This window comes from Hyaena hyaena, unplaced genomic scaffold (genome assembly GCF_003009895.1).
Source record: "Hyaena hyaena isolate Hyena2069 unplaced genomic scaffold, ASM300989v1 scaffold_995, whole genome shotgun sequence".
NCBI classification, from domain to species: Eukaryota; Metazoa; Chordata; class Mammalia; order Carnivora; family Hyaenidae; genus Hyaena; species Hyaena hyaena.
Genome location: NW_024081624.1, coordinates 449,164 through 473,422, shown reverse-complemented (window position 1 = coordinate 473,422; position 24,259 = coordinate 449,164). Strand labels below are relative to the sequence as shown.

General features: G+C 43.0%; 1 protein-coding gene across 1 annotated transcript in view; it reads left to right on the top strand.

Annotated features, from left to right (window-relative positions):
* NT5E (5'-nucleotidase ecto) overlaps positions 1-23,881 on the top strand; it is a 49,630-nt gene extending 25,749 nt beyond the window's left edge. Inside the window, exons 3-9 of the mRNA XM_039221592.1 lie at positions 2,361-2,549; positions 12,048-12,245; positions 13,822-13,976; positions 17,497-17,602; positions 18,449-18,598; positions 20,225-20,425; positions 23,265-23,881. Of these exons, the coding sequence (XP_039077523.1) occupies positions 2,361-2,549; positions 12,048-12,245; positions 13,822-13,976; positions 17,497-17,602; positions 18,449-18,598; positions 20,225-20,425; positions 23,265-23,428 (1,163 nt within the window). The 3' untranslated portion in view covers positions 23,429-23,881. The remainder of the gene's footprint in view (positions 1-2,360; positions 2,550-12,047; positions 12,246-13,821; positions 13,977-17,496; positions 17,603-18,448; positions 18,599-20,224; positions 20,426-23,264) is intronic.
* The last annotated feature ends 378 nt before the right edge of the window (positions 23,882-24,259 follow it).

The window sequence follows — 24,259 nt, the reverse complement described above, 5'->3', positions numbered from 1 at the left end:
ATTTCTAGCACATTTAATTTATTCTAGCTAGAATTCCTACAGGATACCTCAAGGTATCCTGAAACAGAGGCACCTGGGTGGCTCAGTTGGTTGAGCGTCTGACTTTAGCTTAGGTCATGGTCTCACGGTTCATGAGTTTGAGCCCCGTATTGGGCTCTGTGCTGACAGCCAGCTCAGAGCCTGGAGCCTGTTTCAGATTCTGTGTCTCCCTCTCTCTCTGCCCCTCCCCTGTTCATGCTGTGTTTCTCTCTGTCTCAATAATAAATAAACATTAAAAAAAGAAAAAAATATCCTGAAACATATCCCATGCTTTTTATATATGTAATGACTGATCCTCAGAGGCTCCTGATATGTTAGGAGAATACGTTCCTTTGTCCTCAGGGGCATTTGTCTGAACTTTGTCCAAAAACTAGCTACAGCCAAACTAACGCAGAGGTTGGTAGTGTTCTCAGAAGGTCTCAATATTCATTCATTCTTTCTTTCTGTCTTTCTTCTGAGTGCCTATGTGTAGGCACCAGGGCTGCTGACCAAAAAAAAAAAAAATCCCTGCCTACTGGAGTTTACAGGTTTAGTGAGCAAATGGCAAATAAATGTGTAAGATATTTGGTGTCAGAGGTGGTAAGTGCTAAGCAGTAGGGGAATGGCAGGTGTGGCATGGGGGAGGACACACCTTGTCAATTTAAAGGGAGGCTCAGGGAACTCACAGAGAAAGTGACATGGCACTGGGGAGTGACCAGGGAGCCCTGGATTTCTTGGGGTGATCAACAAGAAGCAGATTATTCTTGATGTTTTCATGGCAGAGAATGGTGGCAAAGCTGTTACAACTCCCGATGTTTAAATGTCACCTGTGCGTTAGTGACAGCACTACCAGTCCAATGTGACATGTGAGTTGCTAATTTTCAGGGTGTGGGTCAGCACAGTCACACCCATACTCGCCAGCCTGTTCCCTGGGTGCAAGCTCCTATTACTGCTACAAGAAAGAGTAAGTGGCCGGAGAAGAATGTCCAGCAGTGCCTGGCTGAGCCTCTGTCTAGTGAAGAGCTCAGTACTGCTCTAGTGTTGACCTTACCAAATGAACAAGACGGTTGTCAACTGGTGAGTTAAGATTGGCATTCATAGACTAGTTGCCGACAGAGTTTTAAGTTTGAAGACTGATTATCCTGAACTTGAAAACAAAGCCTTACAAGAATGTAGGAAAGTTGCTCTGGGCTCATCTTTTATATTTCCGGCACTAGAATCTGCTTCTTCTCCAAAGAGCATCAATCCCTTTTATTGGAGAATGGTTTCTAGTGGAACTTAGAAACCAGTATTTGGGTACTGGATGTGCTCGTTGCTACTGGCGTGTCAATGCTGCTGGACCCTCCCAGCAAACGGAGCTGGGAAATATGTATGTATATATTAACACATGTACATGTACATCTCTATAGTGATTTCTGTGTGTGCATATATATTTAGCTGAACATGAGTTCTTACTAATGTCTTCACTTGAATTATGTACCACAGAGCATGTATTAGATTTTAAGAAAGGTATTTTCCCTATCCATAGAATAAATTCATTTATTTCTTTTAATGTTTTATTTATTTCTGAGAGAGAGACACACACACAGCATGAGAAGTGGAGGGTCAGAGAGAGAGGGAAATACAGAATCTGAGCAGTCTCCAGGCTCTGAGCTAGCTGTCAGCACAGAACCTGACGCAGGGCTTGAACCCACAAATGGTGAGATCATTACCTGAGCCGAAGTTGGACGCTTAACTGACTGAGCCACCCAGGCGCCCCGAATAAATTCATTTTAAAAACAACAACAACAACAACAAAAAGAAAACCCCAAAACTAGCTTTCAGCAGCTCTCTGCAAGAAACATAATACTGATATTTGAATATCGCCTTTTAAAAAAAAAAGAAAACAAAGCCTTAGAGGTACTAATCTAGGCCCCCACCCCCACCCCATGTTCAGTTTTATTGAGACATAACCAACACAAAACACTTAACGCATTTAGGGTGTGTCAACATCATACTGACTTGACATGTATCGCACAACATGCTCAGGCAACAACAGATTTTTAAAAAATAGATAGGTTTCCAAATCTGAAGCCTCCTCATACCTTGAAATTGAATTAGAACAACATGGTATCATTCACAACCTTAAGCTAATGCAACATTAAGTGAATGGAACTGAAGATACTGATGTGAATTTTTATTGGCGTTTTAGGGATTTTATATTTGATTTATAAGTATGGTTTGGTTTTAGTAATTTAAGAGCTTTGGTAGATTAAGGTGATTTGACTCCATTTGTTAGTATGTGCAATAAGCAATATAATAAAAAAACTATTAATAAATGTGCATTTTATTTTGTTCCTTAGGAAGGAATTTAGTATTTGAAGATGAAATCGCTGCACTGCAACCTGAAGTAGATAAACTAAAAACTCTAAATGTGAACAAAATTATTGCACTGGGACACTCTGGTTTTGAAATGGATAAACTCATCGCTCAGAAAGTGAAGGGTGTGGACCTCGTGGTCGGAGGACACTCCAACACATTTCTTTACACAGGTAATTGTTTCAGAAGCACGATACTGGCCAGGATGCCTAGATGACTTACCGTGTCTCGCTGCCTGTATAACTGTGATTATTTTTACTACAATTTAACATAAAATATATATTGTGTATATTTTTATAATATGTAATGTATGTAAAATATGCATACATGGTAACATATAAATCTTATTCAGAGACGTTATTAAGAATCATTTATTGGTTTAATGATTATGGCAATTCCATTTATTTATGTATATTATATGCAAAATATGTATATAAAATATACATGTAGGGGCACTTGAGTGGCTCAGTTGGTTAAGCATCCAACTTCCACTCAGGTCATGATCTCACGGTTTGTGGGTTGGAGCCCCGCATTGGGCTCTGCGCTGACAGTTCAGAGCCTGGAGTCTGCTTCCAAGCCTGTGTCTCCCTCTCTCTCTGCCCTCCCCTGCCCACACTCTGTTTCTCTCTCCCTCTCTCAAAAACTAAATAAGCATTTAAAAAACTTTAAAAAACAAAATAAAATAAAATATACATGTAAAAGAAAAAGATTACGGAGCCCCAGCCAGAAGTCAGTTTATATCAAAAAGCAGTGTGTCATATAAAAAATTTTAAGCGCAAACAAAATAATATAAATAAGGCCTTCATAGATCAAGGTGACAGGATTTGATGCGTAGCTTCATGAGCAGGAGCTGGAATTCTGGGCTCAAGTCCTAAGTCTACTGTGTACCAAGACTTAGGACTCTGAGCGTCCTGGAAGCGATAGGCACTGTTGCTCTTGAAATCATGCCCTCCCCCCCACCTCCCTCCCTCTTTCTCCTTAGTGTTAGATAGTTTTAGTTAGAAAAACCCTTTTTTTCCTTCTATTTGGAAGCTATAATGTCCCAAAACTTTTGAGTCTGGCTCAGTGAGTCTTTCATACCATGCACCCTGCCCACCACCACTACCTGGAGGGTTGAGGTACTTTCAAGAATAGGAAGAAGAGGAGGAGGAGGGCTTGGCTGGTAACTGACTTTTATCAGCCGTGGGAAGGTAGGCTTTGGTGGGGCACAACCCTCTCCTTGAAGAGGTTGCTGCATTGGCCGTCTCTGTGTGGGCTTTCTGGGCTTTCTAAAGTAATCCTGTTTTTATAAGAGCAAAACTAAAAAATACCCTAAACAGTACAAAAAAAAATACCCAGAAATGTTAAAAGGGGTTGTTACTAAAAAGAGCAAACATGGTAATTTTTACTTTCTTCTTAGCACTTCCAAGTATTTTCAAGTAACAAATGCATATTGCTTTTGCAATCAGAAAAAGAAACACAAATTGTGAAAAGAAATAAAGAAACACAATATAGAGTCAGAAGTCTTCTTTCTTGACTCACGTCAGAGACCTGGAGCAGGTCACTCACACTCTCTGTATCTGTTAGCTTTGTTTCGAAATGGAGATAATGCTCAAAGTGCCACATTGTTGTGAAAATGATGTGAGATGGTATATGTACTCAAGGGAAGACACTTTATGAAGTGTGAATAGCTGTGTTCTGGCGTGCAGTGGTGCCGAGGCTGCCCCGCAGTGAAAATATACCAATCAAAATGGTGACACTTGGGAAGTACTTCATACAATGCTGGGGGTGCCTGGGTGGCTCGGTCAGTTGACTCTTGATTTTGGCTTAGGTCCTGATCCCCAGTTCGTGGGATTAAGCCCCACGTGGGGCTCCACACTCAGCGTGCTCTCCCCTGCTTGCTCTCTCTCTCTAAAATAAAAGAAAAAGAAAAGAATGCTGGTATCCACGTAATCAATTCCTTATTAATTTGGTTCCTTCATAAGTATTTTATCTCTTGGTAGACACAGGCTAGGGAAAAATTTCAAACTAGATTACAGCTATTAGTGGTTGTGATATAAATGTAGTGGATTAAAACAAATTAACAGACTAGACTAAAATAGGTTAGGCACTTAACATTATTCATAAGAACATATATTGTTTCATGGAAAAATATGCATGTGAGACAGTGAGGACAGCCCCCAGAGGATGTAAGTGTGACAAGGACAGTGGTGGGCACTGGTGGTCATGTGAGTTTCTTGGCATGAGCAGCGTTGCAGTCAAACCTCTGGGAGCCATGTAAGTAACTCAAGGGCACTTAGATGGGCTGAGAGCACCACACCAGGGAAAATTCCATTGGAGTAAGTCATGGGGCCTCCCTGGGTAGAAGTGAAGACTCTGGTGTTTTGCCGGCTGTCCCGCCAACTGGTGGTGGGAGCCGGCCCCTGTCTGATCTCATCTGCAGAGTGAGGTTGGAAACAATGCTGTTATAGAAGGGTTGACCTGACAGGTGTGGCTGAGGCCCCTCAGGACAAGGCCTAGTACTTGAGCTGTCCTTATTTCAGTGATGTCCCAACTGTCTGGATGAGATCTGTGAAAAGCCCTCCTTTGGAGCCTTTTCTTAGCCTTTTTCTGAGGCAATGTCAGAAACACAGTTGGACCTAGACGTCTGCCTCCACCCACTTCGTCCTGTGGAGTAGTGGTTTCAAACTGTGCTGGCTTTGACCCATACTGAGAAAGGCATTGCACATGACCCTGACGCACACTCACAATCATGCACACATACACACACACACACACACACAAACTTTCACCGAGAACCTGGAATGTACTCTGATATATTCTGTACTACTGTTCCATTTTTTTTAAGTATCAGTTACCACCCATTAAATTAATTTCCTCATATGGTAGCTGGCCCATATTTTGAAAAACTCAGCTTCAAATGAAGCATGACTAAAACAGTGCATAAACAATCAAAGGGCTCTACCCCCCTTTCAGATGCTAAAGTCATTCCCATGTTCCTCATGATTTGCTGTTACACCATCCTATAGCACCATTTGGTCAACCACAGCCTTGGTGTGTGGCCATCAATGAGTGTGCCCCCATCGGCCTGAAAGGGTCTGTGATCATGCCTGGCTTCCCATTAATGCTGCAGCGTGTCTTCGTCCCTGTAACTTCGTTCCAGCCAACGATGTCCTGCAAAACAATACGTACCTTTTGCTAAGTAGATGAGTTTAGTTAATGATGAATGACTGGATGAAAGAAAGATTTGGGGATAAATATCATAATTTGTTTATACGTAAATCTTTAAGTATATAATTACAGGCTCTGAAAAATCTGCCGCTGTAGTCTTAGTCATTTATTTCACATTTTGTGATTGCTTAGCCAGATTAAACTTGTTCTCATGAAAATATTCAAGTTTGATACTCTTCAGTTTGAGGGATAAACTTAACACTTGAAGGTAATTCCAGGACACAGGAGGGGATGAAGCATATTTGCTTGTTTAAATAAATTTGCACAGCCTTAAAAAAAACTCTTCTGAATTGTTTTTGGAACTAGCATAACTTAAGGTTAAGTATGATTAGTAAATAAAAATAGAGTTAAAATAATACATCCCTTGGAATTTTGCATCTTGCCTTGCACAGAACCCAACATACACACACACGCGCATGCACGCACACACACCCCTTAAAGAAAATTTCACAAAGCATCTGTATTGCACCTAGTATTTTCTGTTTTTTAATTTTTTTAGTGCTGGTTACCACCTATCAAATTAACTTCATTGTACTGTAGCTAGCCCATATTTTTTAAAACTCAGCTTTAAATGAGGCATGACCAAAAAAGCGCATGAACTCCTCCCCCTGCAATGTTGAACGTCATTCCAGGTTCTTTTGAGTACAGCCATTGTGCATTTGACAGCTGACCCCAGGATTACCTGACCGCTTTCACGTCAGAAATGAAGCGAAGGGGTGCGGCCGACTAAGCTTACAGAATCTGAAAGCTGCAAGGAAAAGAGAGCTATTCCCACATGTTTTCTCTAAAGGAACTAAAACCAAGAAATAGTTATTATTCCCAAAAGTTGTACTGTGAGTAAGTGAAAATTCAAGAAGGTCGTGTTAAGATGAGAACCAGTCTCTCTTTCCCCATCCCATTCCTTTGGAGTCTGCATTTTAACAGGCCATAGTGATAAGACAGTGTTATGATTTTCTTTTTAATTTGTTATATAAAACCCTGTTCTATAATGTAAATAGTGAATGGGAAGTCTGGTACCTGGAAGGCTAGAAGGCCATAGGGATGGCTAGATCCTATAGATCCTAAGAGAAGAAGATGGCAGCCAGCAGGGCCATCACTCCTTCCCCTGCTCTGTCTCCATCAAGCAGTATCTCCTGACCTCATGGAGATAAAGCAAAGACATCGGGCCTGGCCCTACAGGGCAGTAGAAATCCAGAACACTGGGCACCTGTTGTAGCTTGGTAAATGTTTGTTGAATGAATGAATGAATTTATAGTGACATCATGCCTTCCCTACAGGACTCCCTTATTTGCTCCAACCAGCCAGGACTGGGTACAGGCCAACAGCCTGGACTGGATTTCATGAGGGTTTTGTGCCCACTCTGGGTACTGCTCCATGACTCATCATCTCTTTCAGACCTCCCAGTCATCACTGAATGTCCAAGAGTGAGAATTTGAGCAGTAAATCAAAGCATGTACAAAACAGAGGGCACCATCCAGATGTGGAGAATATTATGTGACCCCCTGAGTTCCCTTAAGGAAACATGACAGCTAGTGTGTCATGGTGTCATGGCTGGATACAGAGACAGAGGTAGCTGAGGACACTGTGATTCACCCCTCTGGTTGCCAAAGACCTCTTGGCTGGGAAAACAGAAGAGAGCCCTTGGTCTTAGATGCTTGAAGCTGCTTGGTGTAGCTACACCAGAGGCAGGGGACAGAGCATCATGCCTGACTGGCTGGGTGCCAAGGGCATGTCAGCCAGTAGTCTCCAAACCATGCCCTAAAGAGCACCCATGGCCGGGAGCCTGAAGCTGGACTCGCCCAGCATGCCTCTCAGCCTGCACTAGGAGCTGTCTGCTTTGTGGCTCCCATGGGCCCAAGATTTCCTGCGTGGGGAAGATCTCATTGCTTTAAAAAAAAAAAAAAAAAAGTTAAACCACTTTTGGTTTAAACCACTAGTCAAATCTCTTGTTTTACAAATTTAGGAAATAAGTTTAGGCCCCCAATTTAAGCTGAAAGTCTGTCTCAAGGTCATGAAACCACATTGAAAGTGAGCCAGCACCAAAACCTATTGTCTTAACTCCCAGCCCTGGTTCTGCTTTACAAGCCCCACTCAGCTCATTAGTTGAGAAAATTGAATTGAGGGGAGTTGGAAGAAGGGGTAGGTACTCAGACCCTGCCCCCCTTGGCATATGGGTGTCACTACAGGGAAAGCATAGAAGTCATGTCTAATCCGTGGGAAAGCATTGGCTGACCTACTTAAGCTTAGTCATTTAGCAAACATTTATTGAGTGCCTGCCATGTGCTGGGCAAACCCAGGAGACACAGCAGCCCCTTCTCTCTTGGAACTTGTCTTATAAGGGATATCGACCCTGATCAGATTTTTTTTAAGTATGCAAGCAAATCAATCCTATCATATACAATTACAAAGTGTGCTGCAAAGGGAGAAGTTCCAGATGTGACCAGCACTGGTGGATCATCACACAGTGTTCTCCTGAAAAGCTGATGTTTGGGCTGAGATCAGAAAGACATCCAGGAGCTAAGTTGGTAAATAATGATCTCTCATCTTTGTTGAACATTTACCTGCATCGGCTTCCCTGGCTGCATTAACTTCTGTTATCCACCCAGCAAGCCTGGAGGCTGGTATTGTTATTTTCCCCATTTTACAGAAGACTAAACTGAAGCAAAATGATGTCACAAATGCACACGTAAGCCTCTGGCTCCGGGTGGCACTCCACAGTCCCGCTTTGGAGGCAGGAGTGGCCTGGGAGTGAGAGAAGCTAAGATTGCTGACGCGCAGGGCGGACAGTCTAGATGAAGCTGGCAAGGCAAGAAAGGGCCACGTCATGTAGGTTTTGATATTCTTGTCAAGAATCGTCCTGTTTTTCTTACGACAGTAGGAGATATTTTAAACCTGGGAGTACATGATCTTATTTATGTTTTAGAAACCTCACTCAAGCTGCTGTGTGGAGATTGGATTAGAAAGAGGCAAAGAAGAAGTATACAGACCAGTTAGGAGGCCGTTGCAATAACCCAGGCACAAGATAATGGTGACCAGGAGTGTGGCTTGCCTGAGGAGATGTAGAGAAGTAGACAGACTGAGCACTTCCAAGTAAGTTAGAAAAGAGACTCAAGTCCATTAGAAGCAATGATGTGAAATATGCTAATTACTAATTACTTTTCTCCAGTCCTTTTATGGGAAGTATGGAAGTTTTTCTTTTTTAGTCTGCTTAACACATAATATTACGTTAGTTTCAGCGCACAGCATAGTGATTCAGCATCTCTTTACATTATGCTATGCCCACCACAATTTGTAGCTACCCTCTGCCACCTGACGGGGCTATTATGATGTCATTGATTATATTCCTTATGCTGTGCCTTTTATTCCTGTGACTTATCCATGTCATAACCAGAAGTCTGTATCTCCCACTTCCCTTCATCTGTTTTGACCAACCCCTCCTCTCCTCCCCACTGGCAACCATCAGTTTTTTTCTCTATAGGTCCGATTTTGCTTTTTGTTTGTTAATTTATTTGTTTTGTTTTCTAGATTTCACATATGAGTGAAATCGTGTGGTATTTCTCAGTCTGACTTATTTCGCTTAGCACAATACCCTCTAGATCCTTCCATGTTGCTGCAAATGGCAAGATTTCATCCTTTTTTATGGCTGACTAATATTGTGTTGCATATATGTACCACATAGGAAGCATGAAAGTTCTTAAACTGGTCCTCATACACAATAAAATTGTAGCAAGGACTGCCTTGAAACATTCTATAATATATTTAGCCAACTGAAAACCATGTCACAGGCCTGCTCCCTAGCAGCTCTGTCACATGATCCACCATCTTGGCCCCTTCTGCCTACTGGCAGGGCAGTTGCCCAGGCCTCTACTTGAAACTGTCACATTCCTGAGGAGCTGCTGTGGCCAGGGCCCCCAGGACAGAGACCCAGTGGGTTCTGTCAGACATTCACACAGTTAGGAAATGCCCCACTTACCAACTCTAAATAGGTCAGCCCACAATTCCTTGGCTTCTTCATGTTTGGTTCCCAGATAATTTACTTGCTAGATGGCTGGAATGGAGTTCTGATGAATAATTTCTCTCCTGCCAAGATGACAGATTGGGTTTCTAAAGACAGTTATGTGGCTCTGTGTGCAAATAATATTTTGGGCATGAGCATCTTTGGCTGAATAGAATGGTATGGAAAATGTGAAGCCCTGGATGGCCTTCTCTGCCAGTGGTTTTCTGGGGTTGGCAAGTTAGGGAAGCAGAGAGCACTCGGCTGTGGAGGAGGCAGAGACTAGCCAAACTGGACCAGCTATTTCCTCAACCACCAGGAAGCATCCTTCTTGTTCCTGATTAAGTCCCTTTAAGAAGCAGATGACATGTCTTATGTTCTAACAAAAATAACATCAAGGCCTTTCAGAACCGGAGAATGTCCCCTGTCAGACTGGAGCTGTGGTTAGTAGCTCCTATTTGATGAGGCATTTGACTGGATCCTCGAAATCCCGTTACACTCATTTTGTTTGATTATGTCTTTGTGAGGCAGAATAAGAAAGGCTAAAAAAAAAAAAAAAAAGTCAGGCTTGCCCTTTTCTGGGGTTTCCAGGAAACTGCCAGAGTCCTTTCTGAAACTGATGTAGTGCCCTTTCCTCCTGGACGAGGTGTTCTCCGCCATCTCGTGGACATGTTAGGAACTGCACCTCCCAATCACAGTTGCATCTCTGGGCTCAGAGGAGGAACTACTGTCCCTAACCTTCCCCAGGTGAGACGGTGAGCGGGGGCTACCACACCCGCCCAGCTCCAGGCTCTGGGCTTGCCCAGATAGGAACCAGAACAGAGCAGAATGAGGATGACGACAGTGTTAGCCTTCCCGGCTTCTCTGCAATGCATGAGATCATCTGTACCTGTTAGAGCCAACACCAGCCAGTCATCCGTGGAGCTGTACACCGCAGATGGAGATGGACAAGTCCTGCACAGGGCCTCTAGTCAGGTGCTTTTGTTAAGAGTAAAGTTTCAAAACTTTTGCCTTTTTTCTTTTTTTCCCAGAGGGAGCAAGAAAATGGGAAATTAAGGTGGGCAACAGCTGTTTCGTACTTCTGAGGTGCTGGTGTTTGCTGCACTTCTGCTCTCTGGTATTGAGCTGGAACAGGGGCTGCTCTATAGGAGCAGAGAAGGAGTGGGGTTTTCATAACATATACATACCCCAGCTTGTCTTAGGTTAAAGGAGAAGCCCAGATACAGCTCGGGGTGCAAAGGTGCAGCACTTGGTTTAGCGAGTGGCCTTTGGCAACTGGCTCTTGCAGGCATTATGAGATAAGCAAGCATAGGCTGTGTGGGGCAGTAGAGAGAACAGAATCTGCTCCAGTGCCTCACAGCCCTGCTTTCAGTCTGCTCTCCCTCACATACCAGCCCATACTGCGTATAACACACGCACCAGTGTGACTTTGGGCACATTGCCTATGACAATAAACGTTCTCATCTGTAATGTGGAGATGGTAATAGAACCTGCCTCATGGAATGCTTAGAAAATTAAATGAGATCTAGCTCAGGGCCTGGCTCTGGGCCAGCTCTCCTAACTTGTCCATGTGAGTAACCAACACATGCTGAAGTTTCCTGGGCCCTCTGTAAACCTCTAATAAGAAGGATTGGTCAGGGTGTTTTGGGAGTGGGTAGAAACAGTAATGAGTCAAGGGTATCTGTCCAGGAGACAGCTGTGGGGGGAGCCCCTCAGGCTCTGAGTGATGGGTTGGCTCCCAGGCTGTCCCCAGGGGACCCCTTTGAGACAGAAGTCAGCAGAACTCGACCCATGTTGGCTGGGTGAGTAGTGTGCATGCTGGTTTGACTGGCAGGGTGAACATGACTCCTCTGAAAAGCACCTAAAGGAGCTCAGATTTTAGCAGCAAAACCTGAGGACAGGCTCTGTCATTTCTGCTCATGTTCCATTAAGGATCCTAAGCTCTAGATTATTGTCGAGGGTTTCTAGAGATTGTTGTCACCTCATAGGGGAAAGGAATATACATTTATTATCTGTGTGCCAGGCACTGTGCTAGGAAGTTTAGACAGCCCTGTGAAATAGGAATTGTTATTTCGCCCATTTTACAGGTGAGGAAACTGAAATACAGGGAAGTGAAGTGGCTTGGGTATTCTACTCAGCTACTGAGAATTGAGCCTGGGTCAGGATAAAAGTTGGATGATCTTGGCAGCACCGCGTTTTTGTGTCCCCCACTGCACCAGGCATGGGACCATGGACGTGGGAAGAGCTTACCAAACACTTCCTGGTTGAAATGGAGGGATTCATGTGCCAAAAGGGCCTTCTGAAACAGGGGCAGATGCCTGAGTGCAGCTCTGAAAGACCAGCTGTGTAGGGCAGCAGCTAGCACATCATCAGTTCAGAATTCCCTGTCATCTGGCCAGTGGCCCGCTGGCCTACAGCCAGCTGTGTACAAGGACTGACTTGATCAGCTTTGGCTCTTCCATTTTAGGCACTCCACCTTCCAAAGAGGTGCCGGCTGGAAAGTACCCATTCATAGTCACATCTGATGATGGGCGGAAGGTTCCTGTGGTCCAGGCCTATGCGTTTGGCAAATACTTGGGCTATTTGAAGGTTGAGTTTGATGAAAAAGGAAATGTCATCGCTTCGCATGGAAATCCTATTCTTCTCAACAGCAGCATTGTGGAAGGTGGGTGAATGATGGCTTGACTTTGTTCTTGTTATTATTTCAGGGCAAGACTGTAATTAATACCTTTAAAGAATTGAATTATCCCTTAAGTTTGCCCTCTTCATCTATAAGAAGATTGAAAACACACTCAAATGCCCCAAATCCTATTTGCTCCCCCAGTTCCTCTCAGCATGAGATACCGTGTCACTGCTTCTTGTGTCTTTTCAAGCTTTGTCCAGGCATGGGAAAGCCACTCAGCTCCTGTCCAGAGGAGAGCTGCTCAAAGAAGCAAAGGGGTTCAAAGCCCCACCACTGGCAGCGTGTGCCAGAGTCCCACTCCAGCCAGGTCCAGGGATCCCTGAAGGATGGACAGTGTTGGCGAGGGAGGGATGAGAGAGGCATGAGATTCTTTCTGGTCACCAGCCAGGCCTCTCCGCACTGTCTGAGACTCAACTTTATTTTATGATTTAGTGTTTGGGGGAAGGCACAGAAGTGGCATTTTAATGATAAATTCTTTTATCAGTAAAAACTTTCAGAACATTGATATGCACAAGGTATGAGGAACAGCCCAGAGGTGGCATTAGCATAGTAAAGGCAAAAGTTAGTTCTTTGTGAGTAGGGGTCAACAGCCTGTTTGCTTAAGGGGAAGTATTAAGAAAAACAGGTTTTTCAGGAAACACAATGTTTGCTCCCATAATCACAAAAGAAGTTCCTACAATAGGTTCCTTCACGAGGTGCAATCAGCATATCAAGGCCAGAATAAGTCACTCCAAATACCAATCAACAAGATGCTGTGGGGGGTCAGTACTTAAGCAGAAACAGTTGGTTGGGGGTGGATATCAGTCACCATCTGATGGTAAGAGTCTGTGCAACTTACCTTAACCTCACAAGGAGATATTCTCCACTTATGAGTTCAGAAACAGCTCCCAACAAGTGTGCCCACAGCAGTTGCCCAGTCTCAGTGAGCTTCTGTTTCTTTATCAGATGAGGGAGTGTCTTTTTTACTTTTTTGTCTAGGACTCAGAATAAAATACATCTTATGTCATCTGTTTACATGTAGTGTACGTGACCACAGCCTTGGGCCTCTCTCACTTGCCTTTTACTGCTCACCAAGATTGTACCAGGGAGAGATGGACAGCAGGGTGCCCTGCAGAGCCTGTGGTCACAACACAGACCGTCTCAATAACCAGAGGGAGAGGCCAGTACCACACAGCAGAACCTCAGCATGCCCTATAGACCTGTCCTGGGGACCTTTCATCACCCTCACTCTTCCCTTCCCCCCATCATTAATGCAATCCCAGAGGGTCCCACAGGTGCTTATTTCAGGTGTGATGAGTTGATATTAGGATACTCAGTGCCTCTTTAAATTCAGATCCATTCCTAGTCTTATTACCAAGGAACATAATTTTTCTGAGGAAATTGTACAGCCAAAACTAAAGTGTAGACAAATAGGCTAAAGAAATGTACAGTCACAACAGGTAAGTTAAATGATCTTTGATTCCTTCTCCAAAATTTAGGCCAGGGTGAGACCTGCCTTAACAGCAAGCTGATGGGTTTTTTTTTTTTTTCTGTTTTCTTTTGTTTTGCTTTTTTCTAGATCCAAACATAAAAGCAGACATTAACAAATGGAGGATAAAATTAGATAATTATTCTACTCAGGAATTAGGGAAAACAGTTGTCTATCTGGATGGCTCCACTCAGTCATGCCGCTTTAAGGAATGCAACATGGGCAACCTGATTTGTGATGCCATGGTGAGTGGTCCCCAGGCGTGCAGGGCCTGTGCCTAAAGGGAGAGGGGAGGGAGGACGGACGCAAGGAGGGACAGCCTGTTACAAAATGAAGGTCTTTAAAAATTGACGCCCAAACAAAAGCTTGGGGTGGATTCATACTGAATACCTTGGGAAGGGGCCTGAACTAGACCAGTTGACCATCACTTTATTGCTTTACAAGAACTGAAAGCTTTATTGATAGGTATTCACATTGGATGTTTGAATTTTAGATATTGCTTTCCTTTTGTAAGATGATCTGAATACATGAAACTTCACTACTCTGAAGATACAGACATAGTACATAAAACACATTTGTTTGGGCCTAAATTGGCCAGTGTGTCTCACTGATCTGCCCCCTTGAATACAGAGGACAAGGCCTTGTGTGACTGGAAGCCTCCTTCACAAGCAGAGAATGATGACATGGAGTTATAATATGTCCCATGGCTGAACGGATCGCCCAAGAACACACCCCACTGTCTACCTGTCGGCAAGGCAGACTGGCTGTTGAGAGCCCCTTGGGGCCCATGCCTAACCAGGGTCCCCAGGCAAGACTTAGCCCTCTCACCAAAGCCTGGACCCAGGGGGCTGATTCTTTGTCTGTGCTTGGCACCGTGCCTGATACCTGGAGCCTGGAGCGTGACATATATACTTTCCGTAACTGACTGCCAAGTAAATGACAGTGTTCACACTTGCCAAGGTGAGACCAGTGCTGGCTCTTCAGCATTATGCAGTCACACAAAAGAAGTAGCTAGACACTTTTTGCAGATGACGTTATAGTCTACATGGAAAACCCAAAAGACTCCACCAAAAGACTGCTAGAACTGATACATGAATTCAGCAAAGTCGCAGGGTACAAAATCAATGTACAGAAATTGGTTGCATTTCTATACACTAATAATGAAGCAACAGAAAGAGAAATAAAGGAACTTACCCATTCTTAATTGCACCAAGAACCGTAAAATACCTAGGAATAAACCTAACCAAAGATATAAAAGATCTGTATGTTGAAAACTTATGAAGGAAATTGAAGAAGACACAAAGAAATGGAAAAACATTCCATGCTCATGGATTGGAATAATAAATATTGTTAAAATGTCAATATTACCCAAAGTAATCTACACATTCAATGCAATCCCAATCAAAATTACGCCAGCATTCTTCTCAAAGCTGGAACAAACAATCTTAAAATTTGTATGGAACCACAAAAGACTCCGAATAGCCAAGGTAATATTGGAGAAGAAAACCAAAATGGGAGGCATGACAATCCCAGACTTTAGCTTCTACTACAAAGCTGTAAGCATCAAAACAGTATGGTATTGGCACCAAAAGAGACACATTGACCAATGGAATAGAATAGAGGACCCAGAATTGGACCCACAAATGTATGGAAAACTAATCTGACAAAGCAGGGAAGAGTATCCACTAGAAAACAGATGGTCTCTTTAGCAAATGGTGCTGGGAAAACTGGGCAACAACATGTAGAAGAATGAAACTAGACCACTTTCTTACACCATACACAAAAATAAACACAAAATGGATGAAAGACCTAAATGTGAGACAGGAAACCATCAAAACCATAGAGGAGAAAGCAGGCAACAATCTCTTTGACCTCGGCCACAGCAATTTCTTGCTCGACACATCTCCAAAGGCAAGGGAATTAAAAGCAAAAATGAACTGTTGGGACCTCATTAAGATAAAAAGCTTCAGCACTGCAAAGGAAATAATCAACAAAACTAAAAGGCAACTGACAGACTGGGAAAAGATATGTGCAAGTGACATATCGGATACATGGCTGGTATCCAAAATCTATAAAGAACTTACCAAACTCCACACCCAGAAAACAATCCAGTGAAGAAATGGGCAGAAGACATGAAAAGACACTTTTCCAAAGAAGACAACCAGATGGCCAACAGACACATGAAAAGATGTTCAATGTCACTCATCCTCAGGGAAATACAAATCGAAACACACTGAGATACCACCTCATACCAGTCAGAGTGGCTATTAACAACTTGGGAAACAACAGATGCTGGCAAGGATATGGAGAAAAGGGAACCCTCTTGCACTACTGATGACAATGCAAACTGGTGCAGCCACTCTGGAAAACAGTGTGGAGGTTCCTCAAAAAATTAAAAATAGAACTACCCTATGACCCTGCTAAGAATTTATCCAAAGGATCCAGGAGTGCTGATTTATAGGGGCACATGTACTCCAATGTTTATAGCCATGCTTTCAACAACAGCCAAATTATGAAAAGAACCTAAATATCCATCAACTGATGAATGGATAAAGAAAATGTGGTTTATATATACAGTGGAATACTATCGGCAATGAGAAAGAATGAAATCATGCCATTTGCAGCAAATTGCATGGAACTGAAAGGTATTATGCTGAGTGAAATAAGTCAGAGAGGGACAGATATCATATGTTTTCACTCATATGTGGATCTTGAGAAACTTAATAGAAGACCATGGGGGAAGAGAAAGGGGGGAAAAAAAGTTACAAACAGGGAGGGAGGAAGGCACACCATAAGAGACTCTTAAATACAGAGAACAATCTGAGGGTTGATGGGAGGGTGGGGGAGAGAGGAAAATGGGTGATGGACATTGAGGAGAGCACTTGTTGAGATGAGCACTGGGTGTTTTATATAAACATTGAACCACGGGAATCTACCCCAAAAACCAAGTGTGAACCACACTTTACATACTATATGTTAGACAATTTGACCATAAATTATATTTTAAAAAATCATAATATTAAAGAATAATTCTATTTTGGGGGGAAAAAACAAGTAGTTAAAGAGTAGCCAGTATGGAAAGGAATGTTTAGAGAAAGGTCTGAAAGGAAACAAGCCGTTAGCAGTGTTTACCTCTCTTTTAAGAGGCAGAGGCGAGTGTTAAGAAAACTTATGCTTTTGCACCATTTTTTTGTCAAATGAGAATATATTCATTTTATTTCTTGTAACTAAATACATATTTTGTAAAAAAAAAAAAGAAGGAAACGGATTCTCCCATTTCAGGAGGCCATCTTTGTGCCTCCGAAATTGCCAACTTGGGAATTTGACATGGAGGCCAGGAATCTATCTTGTTGGCCTGAGGTCTGGAATGGAAGGTTTTCAGGTTGCGCCTTCAGGAGCAAGTGTGGAGCCTGGAGGGGATGGAGGGGGAGGAGAGGCATGGTGGGCCAGTTTGCATGGAGACCCTGTCTGACAGAAGAGCCAGTTTTGCTAACGCCCACTAGCCTGAGAGTAGAAGGGTCTTAGGAAAGGGGGTTCAGGGCTACTTGCTTCTAAGAGTCTGACATGGGATTGGTCACTGTTTCTTATTTTTGCTTCTCAGAGCATAAAACTAGTTCTGACTGATTATACTTGAGAAAATCTCTGGGAACACAGGAGCAAGGATGAAGCAGCTTTATTTCCACGGTAGAGCTAACTCTATCCCTAAAACTGATCCTAAGGAAGAAGGTCTAGAATAACTAATGTAAATTCATGCTACCATTGCAGATTAACAACAACATTAGACACTCGGATGGGGTGTCCTGGAACCATGTGTCCATGTGCATTCTAAATGGAGGTGGCATTCGGTCACCCATTGACGAGCGGAATAACGGTATGCTTCCCAGGCTTGGGGTGTCAGCTCGGTGTCTCTCTCTGACCATGCCTCTGGGTGGCCTCAGCTCATCTCTCCTGTCAGCCATGTACCACAGTGTCTGTCTCTTCAGTTTCAGTTAGCTGCTACTCAAGTCAGTGCCTAAGCAGAAGGGCACACATGCTTGTGTATTCTCATATGTATTCACACAGAGTGGGGAGCTAGGGTGGTCAGCTAAACTTCTGACACACAAAACCAAATACTAATTATTGCCGATTACCAACAGCCTCCTCCTTGATACCTGAAAAGAGAAAGGGACAAATTGCCCATGTTTTGTGCTAGAAAAAAACACCCTGCTGGATTAAATTCTTTTAGTGCATTTACAAATATCCTGGATCTTGGATGGTAAAACAAACCAACTAGTCAGATATTCAAGACACTCTTGCAGTCTTCCCTGATATGCTGTTTAACCAGGTAGTCTCAGTGTAAAGCCCCAAGCTCATCTCACTGTCAAACAGGGTCAGGTGGCAGGGAGACACTGCCTGTCTGGAGGAACTGAGCAATGCTTAACACCCAGTGAAGATCCAGCCATAAGCCAGAGATCCAGGGCAGAGCACTGGTGACTTTGGAGCCACAGCCATTTATGAGCACCTACCATCTTGCCCAGTGGTAGAGAACATGGCCAGAAGCCTCTTGAATCCATTCCTTCCCTGAATGTCAGGACCACTCACACAGCTGATGCTGTCCTAATAGCCTTCCCATAGCCTCTTCTCTCCCTCATCTCCACCAACCCTAAAGGAAGCTGGTCTTGGGGTAAGCTTATCCTCAAGCTCGTTTCCTTCCTGTCTCATCTACAACTACCGTCAGGCACAATTACCTGGGAGAACCTGGCTGCTGTATTGCCCTTCGGAGGAACCTTTGACCTGGTCCAATTAAAAGGCTCCACCCTGAAGAAGGCCTTTGAGCACAGTGTATACCGCTACGGCCAGTCTACTGGAGAATTCCTACAGGTGGGCGGTAAGTCACCCTCTGAAGTGAGGTGGGTTTTTCCTGATGGTTGGCTTAGGTCCCCACTCACCAGGACTTCCATTGCCAGATTTGTTTAGGTTTTCCCCCCACCCAACACAAGTGCATAGTCTCTCAATGGTCGTGGGTACCAGACCACTGAGATTAGGTCAGGGTCAAAACCCCAGTGCCCTGGCACTGAGCAGTATTTTCAACGTCTGATTTGGATGTCAGAAAGACCCACTATAGGAGCTGGCCCTCCAGATTCTAAGCAGGTCAGCTGCCTTGAGGTCTAGTTTCTATTAAAATCTTAGTTGTTTAAACACTCAGTATTCTTTGTTAGAAAACAAAACCAAAACCATCTTTCACTGTTCTATTCGTAATTGCCTGGTACCATGCCGAGGTGCAAAGGAATTCAATGTCCAGTCAGTATTAGCAAGGATGATTTCTGGGAGTGGCGGCCAGCTACAAGACCCATCAGAACCCCTCGTGCTAGTTCCACTGTGACCTGAGACAGGTCTTCAACCTCTCTGAATGTTTTGAGAAAATCTGCCCTGCTCATCTCCTGGATCAGCGTGAAAACTGAATGAAAATAAATGCTTCCCAAATTGCCAAGGACTTCTGAAACACTTTTGTCAATAATGATTTCCATAGTCCAATGAATCAATCATTAAATTAATAACTTTGACTCTGACACCATATTTTGCTCCCCCCCTTTTTGATACTGTGGATGATGGGCCTCACTTGATGGTGTGATTACTTTATCAAGTCCTCCTTCTACAGAACCCCCAACTCTTGGATTGAGGGGGGAGCTGCAGATGGTGGCGGAGCCCCAGCCTGCTGCCTTGGGGTAACCCAAACATTCTGCATTTTTCCAGGAGAGAGTTGGGGGGACAGCAGGGTTTTGGTGCTCTGTCACAATGCTGGGTAGTTACATGTTTTGTGAAGTCATCCAACCCCAAATTATCATCATTTCGTTGTCTTCAAAATTAGAACAAATGTTCTGCACCTCTCATCTGTTTCTCATTTTCCAAAGCCATTGAACCAATTTGCTGACCAATTCATTTAGGATATTAAAAAGATGTGGTTTCTGGGGCGCCTGGGTGGCTTAGTCGGTTGGGCATCTGACTTCGCTTAGGTCATGATCTCACGGTTTGTGGGTTCGAGCCCCGTGTTGGGCTCTGTGCTGACTGCCAGCTCAGAGCCTGGAGCCTGTTTCAGAGTCTGTCACTCCCTCTCCCTCTGACCCTCCCCTGCTCACGCTGTCTCTCTCTCTCTCTCTCTCTCTCTTAGAAATAAATAAAACATTAAAAAAAAATTTTTTTAAAAAGATGTGGTTTCTCCCTGCACCATTACCCCTTCCCCATTCTGAGCCAGAGCCAGTTTTCCTCCCAGTGGTTCTCAGACCTCTGAGGACTCAAGGATAAACCTAACCAAGAAATGCAAACACAATCTAACCAAATGCAAATGCAGTCTAACCAAATGCACTTCAACTCTCTTGCTGAAATTTCCCTCAGGCTCAAACTCAGTGAAAACCAAGCCCAGTGCCCCAACTCCAGATTTTGGCCATATCTCTTTGTTAGAAAACAAATTTCCCTCTGGATCCAGTGGAAGCATACAGACTCATTTCTTTTCTAGGAATTCATGTGGTGTATGATCTTTCCCGAAAACCTGGGGACAGAGTGGTCAAATTAGATGTTCTTTGCACCCAGTGTCGAGTGCCCAGTTATGAGCCTCTCAGAATGGATGAGATATATAAGGTTATCCTCCCAAGCTTCCTTGCCAGTGGTGGAGATGGATTCCAGATGATAAAAGATGAAACATTAAGACATGACTCTGGTAAGCACAAGTATCTCTTCCTCTCCCTACAATGAAGTACTCGAGAACAACAAAACTGGTCCAAAGAGGGGAGCTATGCAGGATGCTAGGACCGCAGAGCCAGAAACCAGGTCGTGCCCCTGTGTTGCTGACTCCCTCCTGCTTTCTTTGTTGGAAAATAGCACTGCATTGGAAAATATGTGCCCTGCCCCTCCTCAGCACACAGAGCCACCCATCCAAGCCTAAAATGTTTTAAAACTCTTTTAAGTATATATAAACAGCTACTTAAATTGGGAAATATCAGTGACTTTTGCACTTAACAAAAAGCCTAATCTCTACAACTTTAGATTGGATCTGGAAAACCCTATAAACTTTCTTGAAGCTTTTAGTGTAAATAGGTCAGATAAGTAGATGGGATGTGCTCCCCTCTCCCTTTTCAGCACATTGGGTTGATGGAGCAAATGAAAGGAACAACCACACTTGACCTAAGTCAATATTTTTGGCAGCATTTACGGTCATTATACCCCAACCTCACTTTTAAAAATCAGTTCTACGAACCACTTCATGTGGAAGTCCGCTGATGGTAGATTTGAGTCCCACAGAGGCCCAGAGGATGCGACCAGCACAGGGTCATTAAAAAAACAACCACCCCTGTCCCCACCACCACCACCACATGCATGAAATCCACTGATAGAATATACTAACCTTTCCTCTTCCCTAGGGCAGAAGACGGTGTACTTACAAAGCACTTGCACAGCTTCTCTGCATTTCCAGAAGGCAGCGCTACTAGTTCCTCCTCAGCTTTCCTGTGGTGGGCCTGCTGTTTTAGCCTCTTGTTTCAAGGAGAGTGGAGAGCAGAGCCAGGGCAAAAGAGGCAGCCCTTCCTGCTAGGAAAGATGCTAGCTACTTCTGTCCATTCAGTGAGAGACAATGAAAGTGCAGGCTTACAGAAGTATCCTCTTTAGTCCCACTTGAGACAGAGGCTGGGGGCTGTGCCAACTGATTAAGCACAGACTGATTTAAGTTTTGGAGAGGAGCTCACATAGAAGGCTGAGGAAGCCTTGGTCCTGAGGGCAGACTTAGTTGGGGACCATTTTAAATACCAATACTTTGGCCCCAACTTTTAGGAGATTCCAATATAATTGTGTTGAGGGAAAGAGTCTTCCGGTGATTCTAATGCAGAGATGAGAACCACTGCCCGGAGGTGTTTTTTTTTTTTTTTTTTTTTTTTTTAATTTTTATTGTTTTTTTTTTTTTTTTTTGGTGTAATTGACATATAGCACATTCTACTAATTTCAGGTGTACATGGTTCAGTATATGTATGTATTGCAAAATCATCATCACAATGTGTCGTTAACATTATAGTCACAAAATTTTTTTTCTTGTGATGGGGACTTTTAAAATCTGCTCTTGTAGCAACTTTCAGATATGCAATACAGTATGGACTCCAGTCATCATCCAGCACGTTACATCCGTAGGACTTATTTGTGACTGGAAGTCTAGATTTGTAACCTCCTTAATCCATTTTGTCCACCCCCTCCTACCCCCACCTCTGGCAACTGCCCGTCTATTCTCTCTACATGCAAGCTTGGTTTCGTTGCTGTTGTTTAATTCCACATATGAGTGAAAGGAAATGGTATTTGTGTTTCTCTGATAGATTTCATTTAGCACAATGCTCTCAAGGTCCATCCATGTTATCACAAAAGGCAAGATTTCATTGTTTATGGCTGAATAGTATTCCATTGTGTGTGTCTGTGCGCGCGCGCACACACACCACATTTTCTTTATCCATTCATCCACTCATGGACACTTAGGTATTTTCCCTATTTTGGCTATTATAAATAATGCTGCAGTGAACATGGGGGTACACTTTTCTTTTTGAATTAGTGTGTTTTCTTCAAGTACTCAGAAGTGGAATTGCTGGATCATCGAGTAGTTCTATTTTTGATTTTTTGAGGAACCTCCATACTGTTTCCCATCATGATTACATCAATTTACATTCTGACCAGTAATGCACAAGGGCTCCCTTTTTCCACATCTTGCCAACATTTGTTATTTCTAGTCTTTTTGATAATAGCCAGTCTAAACAAAGAAGGGATATCCCTGTGGTTTTGATTTGCATTTCCCAGATGATTAGTGATGTTCAGTATCTCTTCATGTATCCGTTGGCCATCTGTAGGTCTTCATTGGAAAAAAGTCTATTCACATCCTTTGCCAATTTTTTTAAATCAGATTTGTGTTTTATTTTTGTTTTGCTTTTGAGTTCTAGGAGTTCTTTATATATTTTGGGTATTAACTGCTTCTCAGATATATGATCTGTTCAGTGGTATTTTTACAACAAAATTTTGTCAGGTCCCTGTGGGTTTGTTGTAGTTATAGACAATTTGTATTTCTTTATCAGGTCTCCTCTCTTTTGGAAATGGTCTCCATTGTCTCCCTGTCAAATATACAAGAATGATTTCTGACCAGGCAAGCAGAAGGAAGCCACTTTTATGTCTCAACTAATTGTTGCCAACCAGTTCCCTAACACTCTTGTTTTGGAGTGGTTCAAAAGCAATACTAAAGGTCAACAATCTTTCTTGAGTCATCTCACAGCTGAGATGGCTCTATCCCCTCCAGTTATCTAGTAGTCAACAGTGGGCAGGCACCGTTTCACATCTGGAACATGAAACAGCAATCACATTCTTTGCACCTGTAATCACCACTCTTCTTTTGTAACATTTTATCCTCGCTTATGAAACTAATATCTTCCCTCTTATAATTACAAAGGACTTTAGAGAAATACATTGGTTTTCCCACCTTCTACTCTTAATTGGTAATTACTTATTCTGTAATTAAAATAATGTGTATCTTTTTCTAGGTGACCAAGATATCAACGTGGTTTCTGGATATATCTTAAAAATGAAAGTAATTTATCCAGCAGTTGAAGGTCGGATCAAGTTTTCTGCAGGAAGTCATTGTCGTGGAAGCTTTTCTCTAATATTTCTTTCCTTTTTGGCAGTGATCATTCTTTTATACCAGTAGCCAAAAATTCCTCTTGCCAGTAATGTGTGGAACTGCATTGTTTTTTTCAAGTGAGATTGAAGTCTGCATTTTAGGAACTGGCTTGGTGATGGCACAGACCATCTTTGCTGGCCCCTAGAAGCTGAGCTTGGAGACTTGTAAATGAAGACACTGACATCATCACTCAGGATCAGCAAGTCACTGAATACACAGGAAAAACTGAAAACGAGCCCTTTGAGGGGAAAGTCGATCATCTTTAGTTTACATATGCAAATTTTAATAAAATTTTATTAACAATTTTAAACCATAGAAATTTTTCTCCTTTATATCCATTTTAATCCACCAAACAACTTATGTTTACATAGAACTTTATCATTTCAAAGGAATTTTAAGCACATAATCTTATTTGATGCCTATAACTTTCTTTGGTAGGCAAAGCAGGTGTTTTTTGTTTTTGTTTTTTTTCCCATTTGGCAAACAAGAAACTGAAGCTCAAAAAGAGCTGACTTGTTCAAAGCCATACAGCTAAAGGTGACAGATCTAAGACCTGCACCCAGGTCTTCTGACCTCAAGTCCAGCACTCTTTCAACTACATCCAGTTGCTGTTCAGAGTGGTACTTGATGGTCTTCTCTGTTCATAACTGTCTACGGCATCAAACTCCTGGATGACAAGTCTCTGCTTTATTTCAGATCTCTAACTTTTCCCTTTTTAGATCCTGTTGTTAATATTAAGTTTCATGGACTAAACAGAGGGCAGCATTCTCTCCTGTACCACCCAGGTGCCTTTAACGAGCCAGGGAACAAAGGGTGCAGCATATGATGGGAAAGGCCAGAGCCTGCAAAAAATAGTCC